At 40.6% G+C, this 19,272-nt stretch overlaps 1 protein-coding gene across 10 annotated transcripts in view; it reads left to right on the top strand.

Moving 5' to 3' along the window:
- Positions 1–19,272, top strand: part of c2cd5 (C2 calcium dependent domain containing 5) — a 63,166-nt gene that overhangs the window by 11,651 nt on the left and 32,243 nt on the right. For all 10 annotated transcript variants that reach the window (XM_071416700.1, XM_071416701.1, XM_071416699.1 and 7 more), the window contains exons 9-10: positions 11,113–11,201; positions 13,896–14,004. In XM_071416700.1, the coding sequence (XP_071272801.1) occupies positions 11,113–11,201; positions 13,896–14,004 (198 nt within the window). The remainder of the gene's footprint in view (positions 1–11,112; positions 11,202–13,895; positions 14,005–19,272) is intronic.

Here is a 19,272-nt window from a genome sequence, read left to right as displayed (position 1 = left end):
CATATGAAAGCTGGTGGTTCCTTTTAACATGAGTCTTCAATATTCCCAGGTAAAAAAGTTTTAGGTTGTAGTTATTATAGGAATTACAGGACTATTTCTCTATACCATTTGTATTTCATATACCTTTTGACTATTGGATGTTCTTATCGGCACTTTAGTATTGCCAGTGTAACAGTATAGCTTCCGTCCCTCTCCTCGCCCCTACCTGGGCTTGAGCCAGGAACACATCGACAACAGCCACCCTCAAAGCATCGTTACCCATTGCTCCACTAAAGCCGCGGCCCTTGCGGAGCAAGGGGAACAACTACTCCAAGTCTCAGAGCGAGTGACGTCACCGATTGAAACGCTATTAGCGCGCACCCCGCTAACTAGCTAGCCATTTCACATCGGTTACACCAGCCTAATCTCGGGAGTTGATAGGCTTGAAGTCATAAGCAGCTCAATGCTTGAAGCATTGCGAAGAGCTGCTGGCAAACGCACGAAAGTGCTGTTTGAATGAATGCTTACGAGCCTGCTGCTGCCTACCATCGCTCAGTCAGACTGCTCTATCAAATCATCAAATCTCTATCAAATCTTAATTATAACATAATAACACACAGAAATACGAGCATTTGGTCATTATTATGGTCGAATCCGGAAACTATCATTTCGAAAACAAAACGTTTATTCTTTCAGTGAAATACGGAACCGTTCCGTATTTTATCTAACGGGTGGCATCCCTAAGTCTAAATATTGCTGTTACATTGTACAACCTTCAATGTTATGTCATAATTATGTACAATTCTGGCAAATTAATTACGGTCTTTGTTAGGAATAAATGGTCCTCACAGTTCACGGAACGCAAGAGAAGTGACAAAATTTCCCTAATTATAAGAAATTCATGTTAGCAGGCAATATTAACTTAAATATGCATGTTTAAAAATGTATTATTGTCTATTGATTTTAAAGAAAGGCATTGATGTTTATGGTTAGGTTTGGTGCAACGACAGTGCTAAATCATCACCCGTTTGGCGAAGTAGGCTGTGATTCGATGAGAAATTAACAGGCACCGCATCGATTATATGCAATGCAGGACAAGCTAGATAAACTAATAATATAATCAACCATGTGTAGTTAACTAGTGATTATGTTAAGATTGATTGTTTTTTCTAAGATTAGTTTAATGCTAGCTAGCACCTTACCTTGGCTTCTTGCTGCCCTCGCGTAACAGGTAGTCAGCCTGCCACGCAGGCTCCTCGTGGAGGGCAATGTAAGGCAGGTGGTTAGAGCGTTGGACTAGTAATCGTAAGGTTGCAAAAACGAATCCCCGAGCTGACAAGGTAAAAATCTGACGTTCTGCCTCTGAACAAGGCAGTTAACCCACCGTTCCTAGGCCGTCATTGAAAATAAGAATGTGTTCTTAACTGACTTGCCTAGTTAAATAACTAGGCAAGTCGGTTGACCTCTACTGTGGACCATAGATTTCTGGTGTTGACCACGTAATAACCCGCACACCCCCTAGGGCAGGACATGGTTCCCCCTACTGGTGGAAATACACCCTAGGAACCCCCCTTCCTTCCTCTCTTCTCTACTCCCTTCTTCCTAAAGGATTTGTATTTTCCTTCCTTATGTTTTCCTGTCAGGTTTAAGATCTTCTGACTTTCCTCCGCTGTCCCTTCTCTGCTTTTCTTGATGTCTTCTTGTTTTCTGGCTCACCCTTCTCCTCTCCCCACCTGCCTCTCTGTCGCTCTCTTCTCTTCCTCTCCTTTCTCTCTCGCTTTCCTCACCTTTTTCTCTGCCCAACAGTGACCTCCTCCCAAGAGAGGTTTGTCTCCCGTCCTGAGATCTTCCTCTGTCCCAGTTCCCCTGCCCTCTCCTCCGACTCCCAGCCCCTTCCTCGCTCCGGGCCAATCCTGCGCAGCCTTGTGTCTGCCCCCCCAAGCCAACACCCTGCCCCCTCCCCCCTCTGTCCAATCAGAGGGTATGTGTTGAGAAAGAGTATCATTCAGTGAAGAGCTGATTGCAGCCTTTGGTAGGAGAGTCATGAAGCTCTATAACAGTCCTGACAACACTCTTTTCATAACACTATAACAGCTTGCAGGAGTCACGAAGCCCAACAACATCCTGTATAACACTTGTTACACTTAAATAGTTAAATAGCCTTTTATTATAGTCTCAGGTAGGGCACAGAGTGCAAAAGTCATGAATGTCTAAAACACCTTTTACAAACTCCCTCTATAACCACCCCTTAGAATCCTCTATAACCACCCCTTAGAATCCTCTATAACCACCCCTTAGAAACCTCTATAACCACCCCTTAGAAACCTCTATAACCACCCCTTAGAAACCTCTATAACCACCCCTTAGAAACCTCTATGACCACCCCTTAGAAACCTCTATAACAGCCGTTTACAGTGCGTTGGGAAAGTATTCAGACCCCTTCCTTTTTTGTTACGTTACTGCCTTATTTTAAAATTGATTAAATAAATGTTTTGCATCATCAATCTACACACAATACCCCATAATGACGAAGCAATAACAGGTTTTTTTGAAATGTTTTTAAAGAAAGAGAAATACCTTATTTACATAAGTATTCAGACCCTTGCTATGAGACTTGAAATTGAGCTCAGGTGCATCATGTTTCCATTGATCATCCTTGATGTTTCTACAACTTGATTGGAGTCCACCTGTGGTAAATTCAATTGATTAGACATGATTTAGAAAGGCACACACCTGTCTATATTATGTTCCACAGTTGACAGTGCATGTCAGCGCAAAAACCAATCCGTGAGGTTGAAGGAATTGTCCGTATAACTACGTGACAGGATTGTGTCGAGGCACAGCTCTGGGGAAGGGTACCAACAAGTTTCTGCAGCATTGAAGGTCCCCAAGAACACAGTGGCCTCCATCATTCTTAAATGGAAGAAGTTTGGAACCACCAAGTCTCTTCCTAGAGCTGGCTGCCCGGCCAAACTGAGAAATCGGGGGAGAAGGGTATTGGTCAGGGAGGTGATCAAGATCCCGATGGTCACTCTGACAGAGCTCCAGAGTTTCTCTGTGGAGATGGTTGTCCTTCTGGAAGGTTCTCCCATCTCTGTAGCACTCCACCAATCATGCCTTTATGGTAGAGTGGCCAGACAGAAGCCACTCCTCAGTAAAAGGCAGTTGACAGCCCACTTGGAGTTTTCCAAAAGGCAACTAAAGGACTCTCAGACCATGAGAAACAAGATTCTCTGATCTGATGAAACTAAGATTGAACTCTTTGGCCTGAATGCCAATTGTCACGTCTGGAGGAAACCTGGCACCATCCCTTCGGTGAAGCATGGTGGTGGCAGCATCATGCTTTGGGGATGTTTTTCAGCGGCAGGGGCCGAGAGACTAGTCAGGATTGAGGGCAAGATGGAACGGAGCAAAGAGAGATGAGGTTGGGTGGAAAAAGGACTTGGAGTGAGAAATATATTTTTTGTCATGGGCAAAGAAACTCAAAATGGGTGATTATACTAATTAATACAAATGTTGATCCGATTGTTCAAACTGTGCAAACAGATCCTCAAGGAAGATGGATTCTTTTTTTTAAAGTGTTTTATTTTAAATTGGACCAAAAACAGATCTGGCTAATAAATCTATGTGGTCCAAATAAGGATGATTCACACTTTTTCAAAAAAAATATAATAATCTATTGAGCTCACAAGCTACGACTGAATCTATTATTATGGTGGGAGATTATATTACGGTTTTAAGTACACTACCGTTCAAAAGTTTGGGGTCACTTAGAAATGTTCTTGTTTTTGAAAGAAAAGCACATTTTTTTGTCCATTTTTAAAATAACATCAAATTGATCAGAAATGCAGTGTAGACATTGTTCCTCTGTCCAGTGTCTGTGTTCTTTTGCCCATCTTAATCTTTTATTTTTATTGGGCAGTCTGAGAGATGGCTTTTTCTTTGCAACTCTGCCTAGAAGGCCAGCATCCCGTAGTCGCCTCTTCACTGTTGACGTTGAGACGGGTGTTTTTCGGGTACTATTTAATGAAGCTGCCAGTTGAGGACTTGTGAGGCGTCTGTTTCTCCAGCTAGACACTAATGTACTTGTCCTCTTGCTCAGTTGTGCACCGGGGCCTCCCACTCTTTCTCTTCTGGTTAGAGCCAGTTTGAGCTGTTCTGTGACGGGAGTAGTACACAGCGTTGTACGAGATCATTAGTTTCTTGGAAATTTCTTGCATGGAATAGCGTTCCTTTCTCAGAACAAGAATAGACTGACGAGTTTCAGAAGAAAGTTCTTTGTTTCTGGCCATTTTGAGCCTGTAATCGAACACACAAATGCTGATGCTCCAGATACTCAACTAGTCTAAAGAAGGCCAGTTTTATTGCTTCTTTAATCAGAACAACAGTTTTCAGCTGTGCAAACATAATTGCAAAAGGGTTCTCTAATGATCAATTAGCCTTTTTAAAATGATAACTTGGATTAGCTAACACAACGTGCCATTGGAACACAGGAGTGATGGTTGCTGATAATGGGCCTCTGTACGCCTATGTAGATATTCCATTAAATATCACCCGTTTCCAGCTACAATAGTCATTTACAACATTAACAATGTCTACACTGTATTTCTGATCAATTTGATGGGCAAAAATAAATCATTTTTATTTCAAAAACAAGAACATTTCTAAGTGACCCCAAACTTTTGAACGGTAGTGTACCTCAATGGATTGTAAAGGAAATCGCACTACAAACTATCACACTCAAGCACTTAAGGAGATAACGAAGATCATGGATACATTAGAACTAGTGGGTATATGGAGGCTGAAAAACCCTGACCTTGTGAGGTATACATGGAGGAGGCTTAATCAAGCTAGCCGTCTTGATTACTTCCTACTCTCATTCTTGCTGGCATCAAAAGTTTAAAAAAAAGTATTAATAGGAGACCAAATACGATCGGCCCACCATCTAATTGACCTCCTTATAACTCTTACAGAATTTTCACGTGGACTGGGATATTGTAAATTTAATCAAAGCCTATTGGTTGACATTTTGTTCTTAACTGAGGCAAAATAATTCATAATTAACTTTTTTCTGCTCAACATAGGTACAGCAGATCCCCTTATTGTATGGGACACTTTTAAATATACTTTTAGAGGCCATTCAATACAATACTCATTAAAACAAAAGCAATTTAAGTCGAAAGAGATTAGACTAATAAAGGAAATAGAGGAAGTAACAGCGCAGGTAGATGGTAATGTAAACTGTACTATAGAGGCACAAAATAAGTTAGAGGAAAAACAAAAAGACATGGAAGTACTTATTAAAGAACGATCAAGTGTAATGTATTACAAAAATAAAGCGAATTGGATGGAAAATGGTGAAAAATGTACACTTTTTATTGGATCTTCAACATAGAAATGCTACCAAAAATAATTTACAGAAACTCATTACAAATGGAGTCATCCATGATTCACCAAATTATATTTTGAAAGATGAAGCAAAATATTTTAAGCATATGTTTACTTTTCATTCTCCTCCATTTCCACTGAATGATGTCAACTGTAAGGATTTATTTCCTAATAATAATAATGTAAAATTAACAAATTTACAGAAAGACCTGTATGAAGGCCTTTCTGTAAATGAAGGCCTTTCAAAAAGTCCTACAGAAGAGGACTTTTTGAGGCAATAAAATATTTTCATTCTGGAAAAACACCAGGGTTGGATGGTATACCAGTAGAGGTATATCATACTTTTTTTGATGAACCCAAGATCCATTATTAGCATGTTTTAATTAGAGACTGTCAGGTACTCAACAAGAAGGTTTGATTGAATTACTACTAAAACAGGACCCTGGTGGTAAGTATAAAGATACAGTCCATTTAAAAAATCTGGAGGCCTCTTACACTTCAGTGTTGTGGTGAAATGCATAGCACATAAAATAAATAAGGTTATACCAGGTATTGTTCATCCTAATCAGACAGGTTTTTTTTACATTATATATTGGAGATACTATATGACAATTACTTGAAACAATTGAACATTATGAAACATCAAGGATACCAGTCCTGGTCTTCATAGCATATTTTGGAAAGGCGTTTGATAAAGTACGACTAGAATTTATATATAAATGCCTGGATTACTTTAATTTTGGTGAATCTCTTATACAATGGGTTAAATTTATGTACAGCAACCCCAGATGTAAAATAGTAAACATTGGTTACTTCTCAGAAAGTATTGAGCTTTTAAGAGGAGTAAAACAAGGCTGTCCGTTGTCTCCATATCTATTTATTATGGCCATTGAAATGCTAGCTATTAAAATTAGATCCAACAAGAACATTAACGGTTAGATATTCTGGGGATTAAAACAAAAGTGTCAATGTATGCTGATCCCTGCACAGTCTCATTGAAGATCTTGATGACTTTTCTAGCCTCTCTGGACTAAAACCTAATTATGACAAGTGTACCATATTACGTATTGGATCGTAAAAAAAACAGTGTTTACACTACCTTGTAGTTTACCAATAAAATGGTCGGATGGTCAAGTAGCTATACTTGGTATTCACATCTCAAAAAATATAAATTCACTTACCAAAATCAATTTCAATAGAAAGTTAGCAAAAATAGGTAAATACTTGTCTATTCATGAAGTTGGAAGCTTACATACACCTTAGCCAAATACATTCACAATTCCTGACATTTAATCCCAGTAAAAATGTCCAGTCTTAGGTCAGTTAGGATCACCACTTTATTTGTGATTTATTACTTTTGTTTCTTAAATCACATTCCCAGTGGGTCAGAAGTTTACATACACTCAATTAGTATTTCATAGCATTGCCTTTAAATTGTTTAACTTGGGTCAAACGTTTCAGGTAGCCTTCCATAAGTTCCCACAATAAGTTGGGTGAATTTTGGCCCATTCCTCCCGACAGAGCTGGTGTAACTGAGTCAGGGTTGTAGGCCTCCTTGCTCGCACATTCTTTTTCCAGTTCTGCCCACAACTTTTCTATAGGTTTGAGGTCAGGGCTTTGTGATGGCCACTCCAATACCTTGACTTTGTTGTCCTTAAGCCATTTTGCCACAACTTTGGAAGAATGCTTAGGTTCATTGTCCATTTGGAAGACCCATTTGCGACCAAGCTTTAACTTTCCGACTGATGTCTTGAGATGTTGCTTCAATATATCCACATAATTTTCCATCTTCATGATGCCATCTATTTTATGAAGTGCACCAGTCCCTCCTTCAGCAAAGCACCCCCACAACATGATGCTGTCACCCCCGTGCTTCACGGTTGGGAAGGTGTTCTTCGGCTTGCAAGCCACCCCCTTTTTCCTCCTAACATAACGATGGTCATTATGGCCAAACAGTTCTGTTTTTGTTTCATCAGACCAGAGGACATTTCTCCAAAAGTACGATCTTTGTCCCCATGTGCAGTTGCAAACCGTAGTCTGGCTTTTTTATTGCGGTTTTGGAGCAGTGGCATCTAGACAGAATCACTATCATATATATATAGTATTCTGTTGGTGGCAAGAATTTGACATAATCATTTAAATTGAAAAACTAAGTGTTGAATCAACTGTTGTTTTTTGTACCAGTTCATAAACCATGTGCCATGGAATCGGTACATCGAAAATATCTTCCCATTTATTTTGCAACCTGTATGGTGCAGCTGTCAACATTTTCGTCCTCAAATTAATAGTATATTTTTCTATTTATGCCAATTCCTTTCCGCTAATTTGTATCTTTAATATATGGCACTTGCCTCCTCCATTTTTGTGGTAATGCTGCAATCAGCTGGTTGTAAATTTGGATTTAGCTGATATTCCCATAGATTTTCGATAGCTGCATATGTGACATAACTCCTCCGTCTCTATTCATAACATCATTAATAAACATAATACCTTTATTTATTTTTATCCATAAAGATTTTTTTTTTAATTAAATCAGTATATTTTAGTTTAACCATAACATTTGTTCTATCTTTTCTGGAGGATAAAACAGAAATTGTAACCAGCGTTGAATGGCCTGTTTGAGAAAGGGCTATACTTAAAACAAAATTTCATTTTGTCGTTAATGACAAGTTGTAATCTGTATTAAGGAAAAAAAGGCAATTTTAGAACAATGGATGAGCCTTTCTTAATAATCAACTGGAGAACCATTTTGGGTTTAAGTATAATTTATGTATGAGTGAAGCTTTTAGTGAGAGGTTTAAACCGTTAATATTTTTAGCCCCCCAAAATCATATTCATTATATAAATAGGCACGTTTAATTTTGTCTGACTTATCATTCCCAAAAAATATATATATTTAAAAAATCTGGAGTAGGCAGTGCCATTAGTAAGTAGAGTTGAAGTCGGAAGTTTACACACACTTAGGATGGAGTCATTAAAACTCGTTTTTCAACCACTCCACAAATTTCTTGTTAACAAACTATAGTTTTGGCAAGTCGGTTAGGACATCTACTTTGTGCATGACACAAGTAATTTTTCAAACAATTGTTTACAGACAGATTATTTCACTGTATCACAATTCCAGTGGGTCAGAAGATTACATACACCAAGTTGACTGTACCTTTAAACAGCTTGGAAAATTCCAGAAAAGGATGTCATGGCTTTAGAAGCTTCTGTAATCATTTGAGTCAATTTGAGGTGTACCTGTGGATGTATTTCAAGTCCTACCTTCAAACTCAGTGCCTCTTTGCTTGACATCATGGGAAAATCAAAAGAAATCAGCCAAGACCTCAGAAAAAAAATTGTAGACCTCTACAAGTCTGGTTCATCCTTGGGAGCAATTTCCAAATGCCTGAAGGTACCACGTTCATCTGTACAAACAATAGTACGCAAGTATAAACACCACGGGACCACGCAGCCTACACACCGCTCAGGAAGGAGACTTGTTGTCTCCTAGAGATGAACGTACTTTGGTGCAAAAAGTGCAAATCAATACTAGAACAACAGCAAAGGACCTTGTGAAGATGCTGGAGGAAACAGGTACAAAAGTATCTATATCCACAGTAAAGCGAGTCCTATATCGACATAACCTGAAAGGCCACTCAGCAAGGAATTCACAGCAAAATCTCTCTCTCTCTCATATATATATATATATATATATATGGGGCATACAACAATCTCAGCTCTGTAGATTTTGCTGTGAAGAGACAGAATCACTAGATCATTTATTCTGGTATCTGAATACTTATGTAAATGTAATATCAGTATAAAAAAAAAATGTAATACATTTGCAAACATTTCTAAACACCTGTTTTTGCTTTGTCATTAGGGGGTAGTGTGTATAGATTGATGAGGGTAAAAAAATTCTAGAATAAGTCTGTAACGTAACAATGTGGAAAAAGTCAAGGGGTCTTAATACTTTCCGAAAGCACTATATTTGCACACGTTTTCCAAACCACCTTAGCCCTACTTGACCTTACCCCACTTAACCTTGGGTAAACTGTCCATCCCTGCTGGTATCTGGGCCTCATACTGACTGCCTTGGAGTGACCACCTTTCCCCTGCCCATTTTTCCACCTCAATGTGTGGTTTAAGGCATGTCCAGATCCCCACCCCTGTTTTATGAGTCTATAAGGTGGCATAGTCTGCAGCCTCCCAGGCCAGTGGCAGGTAGAGTAGTGTACAGAGGGGATAATAAAGCATCTATGTGCTATGGGAATGTTGTCATTAACAAAGATGTGGTAATTACAATGTACACTGAACAAAAATATAAATGCAACCATTTCAAAGATTTTACTGAGTTACAGTTCATATAAGGGAATCAGTCAATTGAAATATATAAATTAGGCCCTAATCTATGGATTTCACATGACTGGGAATATAGATACCTTATATATTTTTTTAAATTGGGGAGTGGATGAGAGAACCTGTCCGTATCTGGTGTTAGCATCCCAAACATGCTCAATGGATGGGTGACATGTCTGGTGAGTATGCAGGCCATGGAAGAACTGGGACATTTTCAGCCTCCAGAAATTGTGTACAGATCCTTGTGACATGGGGCGTGCATTATGCTGAAACGAGGTGATGACGGTGGATGAATGGCACAACAATGGGCCTCCGGATCTTATCACGGTGTCTCTGCATTCAAATTGACATCGATAAAATTCAATTGTGTTCGTTGTCCGTAGCTTATACCTGCCCATACCATAACTCCACCGCCACCATGGGGCACTCTGTTCACATTGACATCAGCAAAATGCTCGGCCACACAACGCAATACACGCTGTCTGATACAGTCGAAACCGGGATTCATCCGTGAAGAGCACACTTCTCCAGCGTGCCAGTGGCCATAGGTGAGCATTTGCCCACTGAAGTCAGTTATGACGCCAAGACCCTGGTGAGGACAACGAGCACACAGATGAGCTTCCCTGTGACCGTTTCTGACAGTTTGTGCAGAAATTCTTCGTTTGCACCATCCCACAGTTTCATCAGCTATCCGGGTGGCTGGTTTCAGACGATCCCGCAGGTGAAGAAGCAGAATGTGGAGGTCCTGGGATGGCGTGGTTACACGTGGTCTGCAGTTGTGAGGCCGGTTAGACGTACTGCCAAATTCTCTAAAACAACATTGGAGGCTTGTGGTAGAGAAATGAACATTTAATTCTCAGGCAACAGCTCTGTTGGACTTTCCTGCAGTCAGCATGCCAATTGCACACTCCCTCAAAACTTGTGGCATTGTTTGACAAAACTGCACATTGTAGTGACCTTTTATTGTCTAGCATGAGGTGCACCTGTGTAATGATCATGCTGTTAAATCAGCTTCTTGATATGCCATACCTGTCAGGTTGATGGATTATCTTGGCAAAGGAGAAATGCTCACTAACAGGAATGTACACATGTGTGAACAAAATTTGAGAGAAATAAGCTTTTTGTGCATATGGAACATTTCTGGGATCTTTTATTTCAGCGTATAAAACATGGGACCAACACTTAGCATGTTGCGTTCATATTTTTGTTCAGGATAGATATTAGCCGAGTAGTCTAAGGGATACGATTAATATGGGATTTGCATGGTTGTCGAGGCGTTCCGGCTCACACAAGCCAAGGCCTGGCAAGGGTACTTACTTACTTCCTATGGTTTTTGAGGAATGCCTGCTGTCTGTAATGAAGCGTTGTGATTGGTGAAGTGTTAATCTCTAATCCTATCAGGGATGGGGAGTGGGATCAGCGTTGGGAAAGAGGCAGGGCCTCTGAAGACCCTCCTCAGACAGCAGGCCCAATCAGCATTGGAGCAGAGGGTACGCACACACACACACCGCACACACCGTACGGCATTGTGCTGTGTGAAAGGGTAATTGTGAAGTGTGTGTGAGAGTGAAGTATGATTATGTAAGAGTGAATAATGTTCCCTTTCTCCATCCTCTTGACCACTCCGTCCTCTCAGGGAGCCTCATCCTCTGGTATATTTGTAAACACCAGGGTATGTCTCTCTTTAACACACACTCACTGTTGTGGATGCTTCTATCAAACCTGTCTTACCTGTCTGGGTTCTGCTCAGGGGTTCTACTCTTGAGTTGGGCTGTTTCTCAAAATTCTACAGTGACTTCATCTTCTCCATCTGCACTGATCTGGTAACAGGACAGGAAGAAGCAACATGGAGGATACCTGCTAGCAGTATGCTTTTACCTGTCCAGTTCTGTCATTTGTCACCAGTGCAGATAGAGGAGAGAAGAAAGGTAGATAGTTGAGATGCAGCCTTAGTCCCCTGATCGATGGTAACAAGCACGCTCCACTCCGTTACCATGGCGATATCACAATCACTCAGGTTAGGAAATTGCTGGTCTAGACCAGTATGCTGTAGCAGTTCGTATGCATAACATTGGCATGGCTGAAACACACAGCCTCACTCTGCATGGGGAGATGCCGTCCCACTCACTACCCCCTCATCTAAATGACACCTGTCCTGGATCACACTTTTCACACCTGGGTTGACTATTGACCGTCACAGCAGGAGGCTGACTCTGTCAAACAATGACATTTTCAATTAAACTCTGCATTGTATTACTGGTATGCTGTTATTGTATAAACGGTATATCAGGGTTATTCAAATCCAGACCTCGAGTTCTGTACTGTTGGTTTTCATCCTTCCCCTTCTAATCAGGGACTGATTCAGACCTCGGTGATAATCAATTAACTGAACTAACTAGCAGGGACAAAAAGCCAACCAGCAGACCTCCAGACCTTGACTTGAGGCCTGTTGTATACTCTGTCTGCCTGTCATCTGTCTAGTTGTGTATCTGAGGTAGAAGAGATGAACCAACACTAACTCATTTAGCAGATTACTCTGCTGCTGCTACTAAATTAATGACATATGTTAATACTACTTTCAGTCAGTGTGGGTTTTTATCATCCATTTTATGCCCTTACAACCCTGCATCTTTTTGTATGATGAGGATAGGGTTGAGCGCGCAATCCTTAACATCTTATGGCTGCAATCCCGTTAACGGGATGATATGACAAAAGCCAGTGAAAGTGCAGGGCGCCAAATTCAAACAACAGAAATCTCATAATTAAAATTCCTCAAACATACATGTATCTTATACCATTTTAAAGGTAATCTTGTTGTCAGTGTTCGATTTCAAATAGGCTTTACAGCAAAAGCACCACAAACGATTATGTTAGGTCACCGCAAAATCACAGACAAACACAGTCATTTTTTCAGCCAAAGACAGGAGTCACAAAAAGCAGAAATAGAGATTAAATTAATCACTAACCTTTGATGATCTTCATCAGATGACACTCATAGGACTTCATGTTACACAATACATATATGTTTTGTTCAATTAAGTTCATATTTATATCCAAAAACCTCAGTTTACATTGGCGCCATGTTCAGAAATGCCTCCAAAATATCCGGAGAAATTGCAGAGAGCCACGTCAAATAACATAAATACTCATCATAAACTTTGATGAAAGATACATGTTTTACATAGAATTAAAGATACACTTGTTCTTAATGCAACCGCGGTGTCAGATTTCAAAAAGCTTTACGGCAAAAGCACTATATTCAATAATCTGAGGACAGGGTTCAGCCACAAAAGGAAGCCATATTGTGCAGTCAACAAAACTCATAAAAAGCATTATAAATCTTCACTTACCTTTGCTGATCTTCGTCGGAATGCACTCCCAGGACTCCCACTTCCACAAGAAATGTTTGTTTTGTTCGGTAATGTCCATCATTTATGTCCAAATAGCTATTTTTGTTAGCGTGTTTGGTAAAAAATTCCAAAGTCAGGAAGCGCGTTCACTAAAAGCAGACAAAATGTCAAAAAGTTCCGTAACAGTCAGTAGAAACATGTCAAACAATGTATTGAATCAATCTTTAGAATGTTTTTAACATAAATCTTCAATAAAGTTCCAACCGGAGAATTACATTGACTTCAGATGTGCGATGGAACAGAGCTCCCTCTCATGTGAACGCGCATGGTCAGAGCATGGCCAGGTCATGGTAGACCTGACTATTTCCTGTCTCCTTTGGCCCCACTTCACAGTAGAGGCATCAGACAAGGTTCTACAGACTGTTGACATCTAGTGGAAGCTGTAGGAAGTGCAAACTCATCCATATCCCACTGTGTTCAATAGGGGCTGTGTTGAAAATCGACCAACCTCAGAATTCCCACTTCCAGTTTGGATTTTTTCTCAGGTTTTTGCCTGCCATATGAGTTATGTTATACTCACAGACATCATTCAAACCGTTTTAGAAACTTCAGAGTGTCTTCTATCCAATACGAATAATAATATGGATATATTAGCAACTGGGACTGAGGAGCAGGCAGTTTACTATGGGAACCTCTGTGCACCTTTCATCCAAGCTACTCAATACTGCCCCTGCAGCCATAAGAAGTGAATTATACTGTTTCCATGGTAACCAGCGTTCACGGAGACAGGTTTGACCCCTAACCAGACTTTTTTCTGACCCTGTGTATTTTCAGGAGTTCCCCTTCTTCACGTTGACTTGTTTTCCCCCCGGCTTCCTGGTTCACATCGGGGGAGTGGTCAGCGCCCGCTCGGTCAAGCTGCTTGACCGCATACACAACCCTGGTGAGTTCCCTACAATCGCACAGTCCCAGCTATTGGAGAACACAGCAACGTGTGTTACAGGTTGTAATCCATGTTGCAGTGTAGGTTTTGTTTCCAGGCTAGTTAGATTATGACATGACCGATCACTCTTGTTAAAGAGATGTTTAAACTCAATGGGATCATCTGTATTAAGGATCAATAAATGGCTAGAGGGGTAACACACATAGTGGGATCAGTGTGTTAGTCTGCTAGAGTTTATAAATATTAGCGATGTGGCTATATCATTGATCCTATTCTGTGTGTGCTAGCACCAATGATTTATATACATTATTGGTCCATTACCCCCCCGATTCTACACCCTTCTCCCCAAGTGTGTACTACTTCTCCCGAAGGGTGGAGAGTGGGAATAGCCTACAGCCCATGTTTACAGCAGGTGAATCCTTCTACAGTTGCTTCCTAAAGCCTGAACCACCATGTTCCAGCGAAAGAGAAAGGGAGGTTCACATTAGGCCTTCAGCCCTATCCTGCCCTGTAGGGAACTGCTAAGCCCTAACAACTGGGAAAGGAAAGGGAATACCTAGTCAGTATTACAACTGAATGCATTCCACCGAAATGTGTCTTCCACATTTAACCCAACCCCTCTGAATCAGAGGTGCGGGGGGCTGCCTTAATCGACGTTCACGTCGTCAGTGCCCAGGGAGCAGTTCTTGGTCTGGGTTAACTGCCTTGCTCAGAAAGGGCAGAACGGCAGATTTATCCACCTTGCCAGCTCAGGGATTTGAACCAGCGACCTTTCGGTTAATGGCCCGACGCCCGGGTCACTGATACTGGGTCAGATTATGTTTTCATCCTCCTAATGGTTAGGATTTTGGGTGGGTTAATCGGATCCTAGATCTGTGGTTACGGGGACTTGTATTTGCTAGTTGTGTGTGTGTAGTAGCTTCCTCTCTGTGCTGTGTGTGGTGTTTGCTGCCCCCTGGTATTGAGGTTTGGTAATGCATGGCTGGGGTGTGCTGTGGCTTGGCTGTGTCGTGTGTTGGGTCTTTTGGGCTGAAGGAGGCTCTGGCCTGATGTGGTCTGTACTCCAAAGCCTTAAGGTGGCTACAAGCTTCACTCCGTTGATGGACGTGCATGCATGTGCAAGGGGGCGGAGGCAGGTTTTTTTATGGGCAGCACGCACTTTTGTCCACATAGACGTTGCGTTCCACATAGAGAGGAAGTCCACCTTGGTTAGTGTATATGCACTATGGGGCTTGGAGAGCCAGAGCAGTTTACCAAGCAAGAGGGTCCGTGGCTCTCTTTGACTCTAGCTAGTAGGGATGTGCTGTATCCTGATGTTCATAACCGTCATACCGTTTCTGTACCATACCGGAGTATACGGTATAACCGGAAGTGCACACAAGGGGCACTGTACATTTTTTGGGAGATGCACAAAACGATTTAGGCAACAGGGATCTACATCCAGGAGGGGATTGAATGTCTCTGCTGTAACCAAGAAGCTTGATCTTGACATTTAGCCACTTAGCTAGAAAGTTAGTAAACCAAATGCATAGCTGGAGCACTGAGCAGGATATCATTTATTTGACACATCTTAGGTTTCTTATAGTTATACTTAACTTATAGTTAGTTATAAGCAGTGACGTAGCACGGGGAAAAAACAAAATAATAATATTATATATATATTTTTTAAATGGTATTGAAAATCTTACCGTTATTTTTAAATACCCCAGTATATGGTATAAACTGTATATTGCCCATGTCACGTTCGTTGAATAAATAAGTGGACCAAGGCGCAACCTGAGTAGAGTTCCACATTTTATTACAGGTGAAACTTCCAAAAAAACAACAAAGATATATGAACGTACAGTACGTAGCGCACATAGGCACTAAACAAAACAATATCCCACAACGCAGGTGGGAAAAGGGACACACTAAGTATGATCCCCATACTCAGTACTTCAGCTGCCTCCAATTGGGAACCATACTCACACACCAACATAGAACTATAATAACTAGAAAACCCCCCTAGTCACGCTCTGACCTATTACACCATAGAGAACCCCGAGGGCTCTCTATGGTCAGGTCGTGACAGCCCAAGCCTCGTAGCTACTGACGACATTTTAACTTTCTGATCCGGTGTTATATGCCTTTTGTGTTTACAAATATTAGCTAGCTGAATGTCTGGCTAGTCTGGTGTTCTATGCTTTTCAATGCAATTTTTTTTGCCACAGAAGCAGTAGCCAACATGACTCTCATGAATTGCAATTGCTAGAGCTTGAACAGCAAGAGTTTAAACTGCTCTTACTACTCAGGAGGATAAAAAGAAAGACTGAGAAAATGGCAAGAAGTTCATCCACTGAACACTGTAAGAGACATTTTCAGTACTTTCGGATGTCTGTTGCCAGATTTGACAACTTGCTTCAGCGGCGTTGGAATTATCAATTTTGTGCAGGAGCTGTCGACGGAAGACATTCGGGTCCAAGCTCCGGCAAACTCAGGCAGCGAGTACTACAACTACAAGGGCTTTTTTCTCATTGATCCTAATGGCAGTCTGCGATGCAAAGTACTGCTTCACCATGATCGACGTGGGCTCATATGGTTGGAAGGGAGATGCGGGAATCTTCTCACAAAGCAACTCCGGTTCCCTACTCATTGCAGGCCAGCTACCACTACCAAGGCCAGAATGCTTGCCGGGGATTCAGAAACCCGGGGCCATATGTCTTTGTGGGAGACGAGACATTCCCCTCTGAGGGTAAATCTGATGCGACCATATCCAGGTAAGATGCGGTAAATACATGTGACTATACATTAGGGCGGACCCCATTTTTAGTCGACTGGTCGATTGTTTGGTCAATAGGCTGTTGGTCGTCCGAGATTTCTTTAGTCGAGCAGTAGCAAAATAATAATAGTAATAATAATCATGGTGTACAAGACACCTGTCTGATTTGCGCCTTTCTGAGTGGACTGATCCATTGTGAAGGCCATTGTGGTGGCACAGTCCATCAGTCCTCTTAAGGATCTGACCTTTTTTTTCTCTTCAATTTTCACCTAAAATGACATACCCAAATCTAACTGCCTGTAGCTCAGGAACTGAAGCAAGGATATGCATGTTCTTGATACCATTTGAAAGGAAACACTTTGAAGTTTGTGGAATTGTGAAATTATTGTAGGAGAATATAACACATTAGATCTGGTAAAAGATAATACAAAGAAAAAAAACAACTGTTTCTTTTGTATTTTTTTTGTACCATCTTTGAAATGCCAGAGAATCGCCACACTATTATTCCAGCTTATGCACAATTAAGATTTTGGCCATTAGATGGCAGCAGTGTATGTGCAAAGTTTTAGACTTGATACAATGAACCATTGTATTTCTGTTCAAAATGTTGTATCAAGACTGCCCAAATGTGCCTAATTGGTTTATTAGTAGATGTTCAAGTTCATAACTATGCACTCTCCTCAAACAATAGCATGGTATTCTTTCACTGTAATAGCTACTGTAAATTGGCAGTGCAGATTAACAAGAATTTAAGATTTCTGCACATATCAGATACATCTATGTCCTGAGAAATGTTCTTGTTACTTAAAACGTCATGCTAATCACATGAGCGCACGTTAGCTCTACTGTCCCGTGGGGGTGGGGGGCGATCCCATAGAGGTTAATAAGATGTGCTACTGAAAATGTATATTATGTAAGAATGGTGCAACACAAATAAAAATGATATTTTATAACATGCGCTTTCTCCTGCATTGGATAGTGGTCGCTGTCCGCGGTTCTGAAACACAGTGGCTGTTGAATTGACGACTTTTCCTAGACCATGTTGCTATGTGCATAATAGCAAAGTTAACCAGCATATTGGTGTTGAGAACAATGCTGCGGAGGCTGCAGCAGAGTTAGGAGATGAGAAAACAGCCCTTACCTTAACTGTCTATGAAAAGTGAGGAGAGCGGAAACCCAACTTAATTAGGTGTATAATCAATAGCCTAACTGTTAAATGTGCCTGGATTCCATATATATCCATATCTACAGAAATAAGACAGATCCTGCTTCTGTTGCCTGTTTGAGTGTTTGGTTGATAGCCTACTGATTCAGTGAGAACCAAGACTCACGCAACAATTTCACATATTCTGCTGTTTTTAATCTTTGCTCTGCTGTAATAAAGACTTTACACTTTTTTTGTTAGACCAGCCTCTGGTATTATTTATAATTTATGTAGTATTGTTTACACTGTTCCAAATTGTCAGAGATTGTATTTATAATAATAATAATAACCCTCATTTTCTCTTGATCTCCTTCTTATTGTTATTATTACTGTTATTATTATGATCATCAATATAATAAGTAATGTCGTTATCATTAGTAGGCTTAGTATAGTAGCCTTGTATAACCACCATCGAGCTGTAGGCCTGAGAGTGCATTCTGTTTAGTCTTAATACCATAACTTACTTAGGCCTGTATTTCAATACTTATATAGGATACTGTATCAATAAAAAATGCATTAGTTAATGTCATCACACAGCATACGAGTCATTCATGATGTGAAATGCAATCAAGCGTTTTAGTTTTAAAATAACAAAGCAACCATTGAATAAATAGCGTAAACAATAAATAGGCCTAAACCGTTCCATTTCAGAAATTGCATTCACGAATGAATGCAACTATTTTTAGTTTTTGCTGTAATAAAGGCTTTACAAAAAAACTGAACGTTACATCAGATTCTCTGGTACGCTTATAATGTATTTTGTGTTGTTTACATTGTTCCAGAAGGTCAGAAAAATGATATTGTAATCTAACAGCGCCTGTTTGACACACATAGGCCTAATATGCACGCAGAGCTTGCTCCATCCATAGTTTTTTTTAAATCTCCAATATTTTCCGTAATTAGTCAAATTTATTCCACACATCTGACTTCCCCTTTACCTCCTGCGCAACCAGTAAACATTCCCCCGTTTAGAGTTTATCACGTCCTCTGCATCCATTTTGCTGTCATGTGTTATGGTGTTCAGAGTTTGTTATAACCAATTTATTTTTGTGAAATGATATGCTATAGGTCAGGCCCTATTGGTCAAGTGCGAAGCATACATGTGTCACATAAAGAGAGCAAGGGTTGAGGGAATTGAGGGAATGGGTTTTTGAATTTCTTTCAGAACTTTTCTGAAAGAAATGGCTGTAATTATGTTGCAGCTTCAGCAACACTGTGCTAGTCTGTTACTCGCTGTATTTCTTTTAACACAGCACTGCAAGTCTGAGCCAGTCGGCACAATCAAATCAATTGCGTTCAGACTCCC

The sequence above is a fragment of the Salvelinus alpinus genome, chromosome 9 (genome assembly GCF_045679555.1).
Source record: "Salvelinus alpinus chromosome 9, SLU_Salpinus.1, whole genome shotgun sequence".
Lineage (NCBI taxonomy): Eukaryota > Metazoa > Chordata > Actinopteri > Salmoniformes > Salmonidae > Salvelinus > Salvelinus alpinus.
This window is presented reverse-complemented; position numbering and strand designations above follow the sequence as displayed.